At 48.5% G+C, this 11450-nt stretch overlaps 4 protein-coding genes and 1 non-coding gene across 5 annotated transcripts; 1 reads left to right on the top strand and 4 right to left on the bottom strand.

The window, feature by feature from the left end:
- Positions 1-27: 27 nt before the first annotated feature.
- METBIDRAFT_117972 (oxidoreductase) lies at positions 28-1360 on the bottom strand. Its single transcript, XM_018854092.1, has one exon. It carries the CDS (start codon positions 1138-1140, stop codon positions 334-336), a length of 807 nt encoding a protein of 268 aa, XP_018714591.1. The 5' UTR covers positions 1141-1360; the 3' UTR covers positions 28-333.
- GAC1 (protein phosphatase regulator) lies at positions 1278-3658 on the bottom strand. Its single transcript, XM_018854095.1, has one exon. It carries the CDS (start codon positions 3524-3526, stop codon positions 1604-1606), a length of 1923 nt encoding a protein of 640 aa, XP_018714592.1. The 5' UTR covers positions 3527-3658; the 3' UTR covers positions 1278-1603.
- A 4340-nt stretch (positions 3659-7998) lies between these two features.
- On the bottom strand, positions 7999-8616 carry METBIDRAFT_34303 (uncharacterized protein; the record flags this gene model as incomplete). Its single annotated transcript, XM_018856464.1, has 1 exon — positions 7999-8616. A coding segment is annotated over one exon (618 nt), but the record flags the coding sequence as incomplete, so codon positions are not given.
- A 302-nt stretch (positions 8617-8918) lies between these two features.
- METBIDRAFT_t46 lies at positions 8919-8990 on the bottom strand. The gene has a single exon. It is a non-coding gene; the product is annotated as a tRNA-Asp (tRNA).
- Positions 8991-9576: 586 nt separating this feature from the next.
- Positions 9577-10766, top strand: METBIDRAFT_30456 (uncharacterized protein; the record flags this gene model as incomplete). The annotated part of the gene is made up of 2 exons (XM_018855640.1): positions 9577-9808; positions 10070-10766. 2 exons carry the CDS (start codon positions 9577-9579, stop codon positions 10552-10554), a joined length of 717 nt encoding a protein of 238 aa, XP_018714594.1. The 3' UTR covers positions 10555-10766.
- Positions 10767-11450: the final 684 nt, after the last annotated feature.

Below are 11450 nucleotides of genomic sequence, written 5' to 3' on the forward strand. Positions count from 1 at the left end.
AGCATTAAACATCATGTTGGAATTGAACACCATGCTAGGGTTGAACATCGTTTTAGGATTGATGCTAGGTTTACACATCATGCTAAGACCGAACATCATACTAGGATCATGCTAGGATTGAACATCATGCTAGGATTACAAATCATGCTAGGATTAAACATTGTTTGTATCGGCGCGCTGGTCATTGGCACAGCATGAACTGCCTCTCTTTCAACGGCCAGTTCTGCTGTTGCTTCAACCGCCATTTCTCAAGACTGGGATATCACCGAGCCAACAGAAAGTAATGACGGCCGCCTACCAAGAATATCATCTGCCTGTAGCCATCTCCCCCAATCACGTGTTTCTGTGGATGTGAGCCGAGCCAGCCTGGTTGCTTGGAAACACCAACGTTTCGGCAATGACGGTGTTTTGTCTCCGCGAGACGCCAAACACAATCACCTCGGCAATGTCCTGCGCAATCAAAGGCTCCGTGCCCTCATACACCTTATCTGCTGCAGCCTTGTCGCCACGGAAACGAACAACACTGAACTCGGTCTCAACTGCACCTGGATCGACCTCCAAGACCCGGATCTTGGTGTTGATCAACTCTTTTCTCAACGAATGGGTGAAGAAGTTGACCGCAGCTTTGGTGGCACAGTACACACTTCCACCCGGGTAAGGTTCCCTGCCAGCAATGGAGCCGATGTTCACAATGTCGCCGGCGTTTTTCCGCTTGAAAATGGGCAACACTGCCTGCGTCATGTTGATCAATCCCACCACGTTGGTCTGCATCATGCCGGCCACGTCGTCGGTATCAATGTCGCCCACAGTCTCTCTTCCCAACGCCTTTCCGGCATTGTTGATCAAGATATCAATGTCTGCAAACTCCGCAGGCAAGCTGGCCACGAACGGCTTGATGGAGGCCGTGTCGCTGACGTCCAATTTGGCCGTGTACACCTTGATGGGCGCATATGCCTTGGTCAATTCATCCGCCAATTCTGCCAAGCGGCTCTCTCTCCGTGCAGTCAAAATCAACTTGATGTGGCCGTTAGCCGCCGACGCGAATTCATGGGCAGTGGCGGCGCCAATTCCAGCCGAGGCCCCGGTGATCAACACGATCTTGTTGGCCAAGCGCACTGCTGCTTTTTCTCCGAAAGACATTTGCAGATTTCCTTTGTTGCGTTTCTTTTTTTTTTTTTGTATAAGCAGTTTCTTTTAATCTGCTGCCGTTCTTTCCTTTCTTTCCGTTGTCTTCGAGCTCAAGTGGCAGAAGTTGGGTAGAGAGAAAACCTGTAGAAGTCGATTGGACAATTTGAGTTCCAAGACCGCGGCCCCAGACCGCGGGTCTCGTACTTGCGATAGTGCGGAATTTGGACCCAATGCTCCCAACCAGCATAGAGCGTGTGCACACTCCCGAAAATCCGATAAGAAAAGACAACTTCAGTCTGACACCTCTACAATACTGCATTGTTTTCGGTAGTGGAAGTATCAAAATGTGTGTATTTAAATCTCAAATCCTAAGAAGCGAAACGCGGGCTTCATGTTTGTATCGCGGAAGTCACCATCCAAGCAGCGCTGGGGGAATCTATAATTGTCCTGCTCGTGTCCAACGGGCAGGATCTGCTCACACGAAAAATGAGTCGTTTACTGAATGCAAGGTGGACGCGAGAGTCGTGTAGTCGGAGCTGAGCGAGTTGCTCGAGCTGTTACACGAGCTGTTGAAGGAGCCCATGTGGTTTGCGCCCGGCGCCTTGGCGTTGGCACCATTGAAACAGTAGTTTTGTAGCAAGTCCGCATATGACATAGCGCCGATGTTTGTGCTCGAGAGAGTCGCAGGCACAGATCCATGCGAACGCAGCAGAGCCGGTCTGCTGCCACCCGCTGGCCCGTCAGTTCTCTCTTCCAAGCGCTTGTCTACCAGTGCCGCAACTGTTTTTCCAGTGCTTGGTCCCTCAAGCGCCAGGGGCTCGCTTGAAGGCTTCTTTCCCAGCAGCAAAGTTGGAATGTTTGTATCCGAGCCTCTCTTGGCCATGTAGGATTGGGAATATCTAGGTCTGGGCGACAGGGCGAGCGAGCGGGTGTACTTGGGCGTATCATTCGAGTCTTTGACAGACATCAATTTGTTCACGAGTTCGTTGTAGTGTGACACGCCAGGGCCCGACTTCGGTACGTTGGCAGGCGCCTCATCGTTTGCTTGCGTTGCGAAAATGGCTGATCCCAGCACAACCGAGCTCTTTGGCGAAAACGTGGGGGGCTTGTATGTGAAGCTGTCCTTCACTGCCGAAGGCTTGAAACTGAACATCTCCTTGGCAACTGCCGGCCGGGCGCACTTCTCAAGCGAAAGTCTGTAGTTGTTTGTGTCATTATTGTCCCAGAATGTCGAGTTATTCACAACGTACTTGATGCAGAACTGTGCCGAGAGGGGGGAGGGAAGGTGCTTGAGGGGGATTGTGAACTTGAACTGGTCGTAGTTCACCGAGGAAAACAGTTTGCAGTAGGCGGCCGAGGTGTAGATCATCAGGCTCTGCCAGTCGTTGAATGTGAGTTTGACCAGCAAATTCTTTTCGAACGCCAAGTTCTGGCACATCACGAGAAGCTCAAGCAGCTGCTTGTCAGCAGCAAGGGATACGCTCTGGAGATACACCGCAGAGCCGCGCCTGGCGTATATGTTGGGCGGCGCCGTAAAGTTGCTTTTGGCGATCTTGTATTGTCTGTCCAGAGTGAACTCGGCGTAAGTGTCGGAGTCAGAGCTGGAGTAAGTCTCGTCATCTGATATATCGTTGAAATGATTGTGGACGGAGAAGTAGTCCTCATGCAGAAAACCGTATTTCGGCGACCCGGCCGGCGTGCATTGGAGGGACACCGTCGACGGCGAGGCCATGCCGTCAAACATCTTGACCTTCTCGAGGCGCGAGGCAAAGCGCACCGACTTCGGCGAAAGCTGCGACATGGACTGCAGCTTGGTCAACTTGGGAAGTTTCAACGACAGCTTCAACTTGCGCAAGGCCGGAGCAGACGCGTCCATGCTGAAACCATGCTGACTCACAAAGGGGTTCTCCTTGCCGCTAGCCGCGGGTCTATTCATCGTAAGGCCTGCTGTCTTGGCCGCGGCTACGGGCGCCGAAGGAAGCGCCGGCAACGCCTGGATCACCAGCGGGATGTCGACAAACTTGGGCGCGCTGTGGCGCTGCAAAAGCGGCGGCACGTGTTCCAAGACTGTGTCTTTTGGGGCCATGCCGGAATCGGCGGCAATCCCGGCGCCGGCGCCGGTCCACAGAACAGCAGCCCCTGAGTCATCATGGGCACGTGACTCGTGCAAACAGGCCCCGGGTTGAGCCCCTGGCTCCTGGACTGATATTGCCGGAACTGGCGCCAGGAACCCGCCCGGCAAGGATGTGGGGTCACGTGCCACCAACTCAGGGGCCAGGCGTGTTTTTTTAGCCGCCGGAGCTGGCTTTTTGGATGCGGATCCAGCCGTCAAAGAAGGCACCGAAGAAGCCAGCTCGGGCTTGAAGAAACTCTCCACGGAAAGTGTCAATGTGGACATTCCGTGTGTGTTTGTGTGGTGTGGTGGTGTTCGCTTAGAAAGCTCAGAAGGGCACAAAAGAAGAAAAGGATAGGAAGCAATCCATAAAATAAAAGTACAAAAAAAACGGAACCAGGCCAAGTCAGGCTGCAGGGCGCTTCCGTGATGACACTATCAAAGGTGGCAAAACACTTTGGTGTGAATTTCCAAGGGGAACTGAAAAGAAGAAACGTCTGAGAAAAACCGCAACCAATTTACCGCTCGAGGGCCAGGGGCTATATAAGGATGGCCTCCGTTTCCGCCGCAGAGCGGGCCTGCACAGGACGCGCGCCAGCCTCCTTGCTCGTGTCGCACGGGCATACAGGAGAGAAACCTTATCTCTATGGAGCACTTGCAGACAAAGCACTAAGGGTGGGGAAGAATGTGGGGCAAATAATATTTTTTTCATAATTATTATTGTGGGGAAAGAAGGTACGGTTGAGGGGGTAGTGTTGGGTATCAGCAATACACAAGGAATATTTGAAGTTCTCTATTTCGCAATATTCCCACTTGTCTGAAGCCGTGACCTGTCTCTTGTTATGAGCTGATTTTTCTCATGAGCAAAGGGCCATCCCAACAATTGCATGCGTCTACAGCATTCGGCAGGCTGTGTGCCTGCATGCTTCTCGACGCACCTCGTCGGCAAATTAGCCGCTCATGGAGGGATATAGAGTTTCAGCGATCTTTCGAGTGGCACCCACACACTCAACTCTAGGCACCCAACGCTCCGTAGCAAATACGACTTGCAGGGTGATCATGCCCATCACACCTTCTACATTTTTATGCCGGATTCCATCGGTAAAAGTTTCGTGAGTGTGTCGGACTTGTTAGGCCTACATTTCGCGCTCGATGAGGAGTCGGAAAACCCTTCTGAATAGAGTTCCGCTTGCAATATCATATAACGGCCTCTTTTTACAGTTTGCAGGATCGAGGATTGCTTTTCCTGACCAACAACCAAACCTTGTTTTCATCCCCAGTTGTTGACACCAGCAGTCAGTATGTTCTCTATCCCTTTCAGAAATTCCATTTCTAGGCTGTGAAACCGATTTGGGGTGTATGGTCTTTTTCTACGCGTTCTGATGCTCGTCTTTCGCAGATTGGTCAATCGGGCCGAGAATACCATGGCCGGTATATGTTGTCTTCTACCCCACGTGCAGTAGCTTCCATCCTTGTGCAGACATGGGTCTGTGTGCAGTCGCGAGCGGCGGGACATCGCGGTTTTCTCGCCCGATCTGCGCCCGACGCGCAACCTCCTGCAAGCAACCAAAAGCGGAAGGTATGATCTTGCCCATGTCCCTTGTGATCTCAAAACAGAAAGTACTGGGATTTTGAATTACTCAGCATTTACCGCAGTCGGATCTGGGAACCTCGCTATTGTTTGGAAAAGATATGTAAACCATTATTCCGGTATTGGCCATGTGCTCTCTGTCCGAACATACGCGTTAATGTTTTTGGGAGGTCACCGAGCCGGCTCGTTCGCGGTCTTCATTCAATTGTCTTTCTTCTTTTAGGTTTGGCCGACTTGTGGTTTTGGTGTGCTCAGAAAAATGCCATCTACTATATACATCCCATAGAATACCACGCGAAGCTGTAAATTTACTTAGTGGAGAAAGTTCATCGGGCTTAATATTCTTCCGACCAGACTGAAAATTTCCTTATACAATTTTTGCCTGGAAATATAGTTTTGCTCCTAGTTGGGCGACTTTAGAAATTAACCTCTGCCAAAGTGCCGAGATTTTACCCGCGACCGCAAGAAACTAAGCGCAATCTTAGCTACAGGTGATGTGCCGGAATCATCTGAGATGCCTGCACTTTGAGCTAAGAGATGGCGATCCAGTTCCGAGCACTGCGGACCAAACTCGCGTTAGTCAAAAGAGCCCATAATATGAAGGAGCTAATTCGAGCGTGTTTTGTGAGTCGCGTAAGTTCTTCATTCATATATTTCCAAATTCCCAGTAGGTATTCGGCTGTGGGCTTGAACAGTGCTCGAGTGAGTCAAAATTCTGGTTTGGAATTTCTACCATCCAAACCTTTGAGGGTAGTTGTTGTCCCTATGACCAACGGCAAAAGAACGCCTACACCATCCTGAAATGAGTAATACAAAAATAAAAGAGTAATTTCTTAAGCTGGATCTGCAAGATTCCATCTAATGAAGGTATTGTTTTCTTGAATTCTCGTTCTTGCGAGCAAGTTCAAATTCTTGGTGGTTATTTACTTTTCCAGGGCTCGTAATCTTTGTCTCGGAAGGCTCGGGTGGGTCTTCTTTCCTTATTGGATTAGAATCAATTGTTTTGGCGCTCTTTCAACAGAGCTTTCTTCTGTGATCTCGCGGGATCGGAAAGGATAATAAATAAGGCAATGTTTAAAGCGTTTTCTCGGGAAAAATTGTATCGTTAGATTTTTTGAAGAGTTAGCCAAGGCACATTATCTTCTTCTGTGGGAAAAATCAATCTGCTGACTGATAAGCCCTTTAGCACCTTAACAGTTCTGACTCAGGTTTTGCTTCAACATACGAGAAGATATTGTGGAATCCCTCGAGATGCCATCTCTGATCAGTGTGAAATTCAGAGCCATATGCACAGCGCTTCAACCGCAGATTTTAGTGCCAAGGTATTGCATCATTGCCACCGTCAAACCCACATTCCCTACGTTTTCACCGGGATTCCAACAATCTTCATCATAATGTTTTATGCGAGAAGTCATTCAAGTAAAATCAAACTGAAACATATGTCCAAATTTCCATTTATTGGCCAAGGAAATGTGTTTGCTGCAGTCTCATGCAGGCGTAATTGTCACCTGATCGCACAGGCAGGAACCGCCTCAAAATATTCAAGGCGATCCTCGAGACTCGGGCGAGGCAGGAATAGAATAGAATATACGAAGACAGGGAGTCAAAAAGTACAACTTGTCTATTTTTCGAATTTTGTTCATGTGTATCGATTGAGTTTATGCACATTTTTCTCAGTGGACTGTAAAACAACTGTCGTACATTTCGGGGTTCTGTTTTCATAAAACTGACCACGGTTTGAAGATTTGGACGAGTTTTCACCCTCGCAGTTTGGAAATCCAAGTTTGATTTTGGTGGCCACGTGACGTTTCCGTTCAGCTTTCTTTCTGTGTTTTCAAACTGAAGAATGATCGTCAACGAGTGACCAGAAATTTGATTGCCAAACCTGTTTCAAATCTCAGTTGAAAAATACCTTATACGGGGTTTCAAACTACTGTCACAATTACAGATTTAGCTGGATCACTCTTGTTCAGCCTCCAAAGCAAGCACACATTTGTGTTTAACAAGTCAATGAAATGTTATTTGGACAAGCCGCTAATCAATGTTGGATTGGCTCCAATTTTCGTATGGCCTTTATGTGAGATCTGATCACACTGCGCAATCTACTGGCCATTGTACCATTCCAATACACTTCAGGAAAATATGGGCCATGTTTGACCACAGGCAAAATCCAGTATTCTTATTTCTAGAAGCTCATGATTTCAAGCTCAATCGGTTTTGTTGATGTTGTTTGATGGTTCTATTGAGAATTTTATAGGACCTACATGTGGCGTTGGGGTTTTGGTGTGTCCTTCAAAAGTATGGAAACTATCAGCTCGATTCTGCAGAATGTTCTGCGGATCCACAACTTGAGGACCTTGGGGCTGTCGTAGCCTAGAGATCACATGTGAACAGCCCCCTTTTTTCATACTTTGATGACCTTTAGGAACCGCCAAATCAGCCTCTTTCTTGTCATTTCTTGAATTGTCGCCTTCTCTTGCTACCCTCTTGAAAAATGTGGGGGCATGATTTTGACCATTTCGAGAGAGACATGATTCTGACTTGATAGTATATCCTTGCTCCATCTTGAGTGGAGAGCACCTCTTACTGCCTGGACCTAGAGAGGTACGCACGCCCAAGCAGTATGGGTGTAATAGGAATTTGTGTGTCTAGATTCATTTGAAGTCGTGTTTAGTGGAAAGTTTGTGATACTTCTGCCATGTTTTGCCGTAAATTGTCCTATGTGAGCCTACAGCATCGCATCAATGTCAACTCCAAGCTGATGCCACCTAACAATCTTATCTTGCATCTTGTTCTCCAATATCTATTGTTCATATGTCCATTCCCACGTCTCGTCTCACTCTCCAATACAAATTGGCTCCACCATATAGACCCGTTGCCCCGTCTCATTCCTCTCCACATATGGGTCACCTCACTTCCACCTCTTCGTTCCCCAGCACAAAACCACTGGCTCCGTCCCCCTGTCTCTTTTTCCAGCGTATTCTGATTCCGCCTCTTTGTCTCATTCATTGATCGTCACAAGTGCCATCTCCTCCAGTTCCGCCTGGTTCCCTCGCACAAGTCCCAGACACCCCAGACACCCCAGACACCCCAGACACTTCCGAAAACACGTTAATTCATTACTACTGTATACACGGCTCCCCTACGCCGTCTCCTCGGCCCACCTCTATCTAGTCTCGGCCTCCTGGCCGTCGCCTGCACACGCCGGTACCCCCGAAAGACGCTCCATGATACTGGCCGGCGGAATGCCCGCCATGCTGCAATTGGTGTCGATGCTGCGGCGCCGCACGCGGCGGGTGGAGCTGGCCAAAGTCACGATGGACTCGCTATCGCGATTCCCGGCGGCCTCGCGGTCGCGGTTGTACCCGCGGACACTGGGCGAAAGCGACACGTGCGTGCTCGGCGAGAGCGACGTTTCGGCCGTCAGGGCCGCCATGGACCCGCTGTCCGGCTGCTGGTTGTCGGCGCTGAGAACCGACGGCGGGTTCGTCGTCAGCGTGTGCGATGTGATCAGCTTGAGCGGCGTCGTGCTGAGGTTGTCCAGATGCACGGACATGGACTCGTCGTCGCTGGCAAAATCGGCGGTTCTGGGCGATCTGCGGGCCTGTCCGTCCTCGGCATGGGGGATCTGGGGGCGGCCGTCGGCAGCCGCCGTGGGCTCGTAGGGCGGCGTGCGCATACCAGTGGGCAAGCCGCGGTTCTGGCCTTGCACGAGCCGGCGCACCCAGTTGAACCGGCTGCGTGTGTGGCGCTTGTCGTGGAGATGAAGATGGGCTTCTGCTGGGCTGCGTTAGTATGGAGGTCACGGGAAATCACGTGCCCGCGGGGCGTGTCCCGGTGAAATCACGGGGCGGGCGAAACGACGTACTGTGCGTGGCTGTGTGGTTCATGGTGCTGGGCAGGGTGCTGGGAGCGAGCGGTGATGTTGTTGCAGGGGGCGGCGGCTGGTTTCACGTGGTCCGTTGGTTTCCCCAGGAATAGTACCCAGAGCGTTCTCCGCCTGATAAGGCCCGTGCGCAGGGCACTGGGGCGCACACCCGTGCCGCAGGCTGCGCGGGGCTCGTTTGGGAAAAACTATGCAAAAAGCTCCGCGACGGGGAATTGAACCCCGGTCTACCGCGCGACAAGCGGTAATTCTAGCCACTAAACTATCACGGAATTGACGAAGAATTGACCCAACAGACAGAATACTTTCAGACAGTGCAACGACAAAGTGGAGCCGGCGCGGACACCTTCACGACTATTCTGTCACCTATGAGAACCGGGTGTGTTGGGTTCCTAAACCAGCTGCTGAAGAGAGGGCTGATGAAGAGTGGGCTCCTCAAGTCCGCCACAACCATCTGAGTTGAAGCGACTACTACAAGAGACCTATCCTAGGAGTCGATGTTTTTTTTTTTTGGTAGATTCATCTGTTTAAAGGGGCAAAACTATATGAATGATATATAATAGAAAACCACGTAAGCGGATACGGGCCATGAAAACCGTCCAGGCCGTGACGAACGGAAGGGGACGGGCCGAGCTAAGACACTTGGTACGTAGCTGGGAGCTGTTCAAAGGTTTTGTATATATACTATTTATATCGTTTTGCCCCTTTAATCAGATGGATCAAACAACATTGATCGTTTCAATCCCAAAGAGCGCGTTCAATGACTCACAAGACGTAAAAGATCAAAGGCTCATTCTGCTATGGAACATCAGCCTCAAGATCATGTCTAACGCGGTATATACACGATTACAAAAGTAGATGGCTTTACTCGTGGGACCATATCAAAGAGGTTTTATTCAAGATAGAAGAAGCAACCAGAATCCTACGGAATCTCCTATCATGGTAGAACTCATGACCAAATCACGTGGGTTGCGAAATTCTTCGCAATACCAAGCTGTATTGATGGCTGATTTCACGGAGGCTTCTGATCGAAATTCTCACCAATACATGGAGGCAGTGTTGAAAAAGATGGGTATTGGTACTGCTATGAGTAGGTTTTGATGCTGATCATGCGAGAATACGACGCACAACTCTTCACTAATGATGTGGCGGTGATTCCTTTCCCAATCCGGTGTGGTACGAGACAGGGAAATACTTTGAGCCCGATTTTATCCAATCTAGCATTGAAGACCTTTTGAAATCATTTGGTAACGCTTGAAAGTATTCTGGTTGTTCATGAAAAGGTGGTGTTCCATAATATGCAAATCATGCTTTCCCGGATGACGTTGATATCTACTTAATGATAAGGAAGATTATGCTAAAGCTGCAGCGATTGTTTCAAACTACGAGAAAGTCAGCAATAGTTTTCTAAGTGCGTGTAAACCCGAACTTTTAGGCTTTGCTCCGCATTTCCCACACCCTTCTCAAGACACTCTTCCTTTTCCGCAGGCATACATTCATGTTGATAATACGGTATATCTAGGAAAGCCTCTCAAAGCGGTTGATTGGATGAATTCCATCAAAAATCTCCCATTCCAGGCCTTTCAATTGGGATACTCTCTGTTGGCCCTTATTAAACGAGCACAAGGAACCGTACAGTTTATCTTCTCAAAACCAGTTTATCCAGACATTGTCAAGTGTATGACTTCAAAGGAGTTACAGGCCTGGTATCAAATGCGCGTTTGCAGGCATCAGAAAAGAAAAACTATATATACCCGGCCTAATTATGGCGGATATGGACTCATAAAGATAAAAATACAATTGCAGGGTCATAGAATACAAGGTACGGCATTTTGATTATTGAGCCGGCACAAAAAAAAATGTACTTCCACCACTTCGCCCGGGAAGTCTCCCTGTGATCTGCCCCGATGTGAAGGTGATAAAATGCTGCGAAAATTTGGGAAAGAATTATACAAACAGAATGGTTGGTGCAAAAAGATCTCACCGCCATCCATCTATTCAATTCATAATAGTTATATAGTTTTGCTTCTCTGATCAGATAAATCTACCAAAAAACAATGAAGTTGGGGCGTCAAGATTCGAATGCAGGTTGTGTTTGAAAAGCTATTATAGCAATCAGAAGTTAACCCACCTCTACGATGAGTGGAGATTGTGCACTTTTGGTGGCAAAAGATTGGCTTTCAAGATCGGATTTACTTATGCGAAACACTAGCTCCTTTAAATACATCCTTTGGCAACCTAAGAAACCTTAATTCGTTTGTTAAAGTCGTTGCGGGATTTATTTGCCTAGGGACCAGGAGGCAAAGACAAATGCACAACTTGTCACCTTGTCAAATGAACTGTGGTCACGGGCCCTTATGGAGATATATTCTATGGGACGATGACATTTAGATAGTTTTATTCAAGTCGTTGACATTGGTTTCTCCTCTGAGCCATTGTTGGAATCGTTTTTTTTATAGAATCATCTGATTAAAGGAGCAAAACTATATAAATAATGTATATAAAAGGCCTTTAAACAGCTCCCAGCTACCCTTCTTTTTTAATGGTTTTTTAGTTAGTGGTGGGGCTTTATGTCCTTCCAGTGACATCCTACAGTATAATGTTTCTTTAAAAAAAAACTATTGACAACGACGACACCAGCGACGATCTTAGCACTGGCGCCCTCGAAGGTGGGGACTTTTTTTTTTTTTTTTTGGTAGATTCATCTGATTAAAGGGGCAAAACTATATAAC

Source organism: Metschnikowia bicuspidata, assembly GCF_001664035.1.
Source record: "Metschnikowia bicuspidata var. bicuspidata NRRL YB-4993 chromosome Unknown METBIscaffold_1, whole genome shotgun sequence".
Taxonomy (NCBI): Eukaryota; Fungi; Ascomycota; class Pichiomycetes; order Serinales; family Metschnikowiaceae; genus Metschnikowia; species Metschnikowia bicuspidata.

Excerpts from the sequence above, each read along its gene's own strand:
- METBIDRAFT_117972 (XM_018854092.1), bottom strand. The coding sequence starts at position 1,140 with ATGTCTTTCGGAGAAAAAGCAGCAGTGCGCTTGGCCAACAAGATCGTG.
- GAC1 (XM_018854095.1), bottom strand. The coding sequence starts at position 3,526 with ATGTCCACATTGACACTTTCCGTGGAGAGTTTCTTCAAGCCCGAGCTG.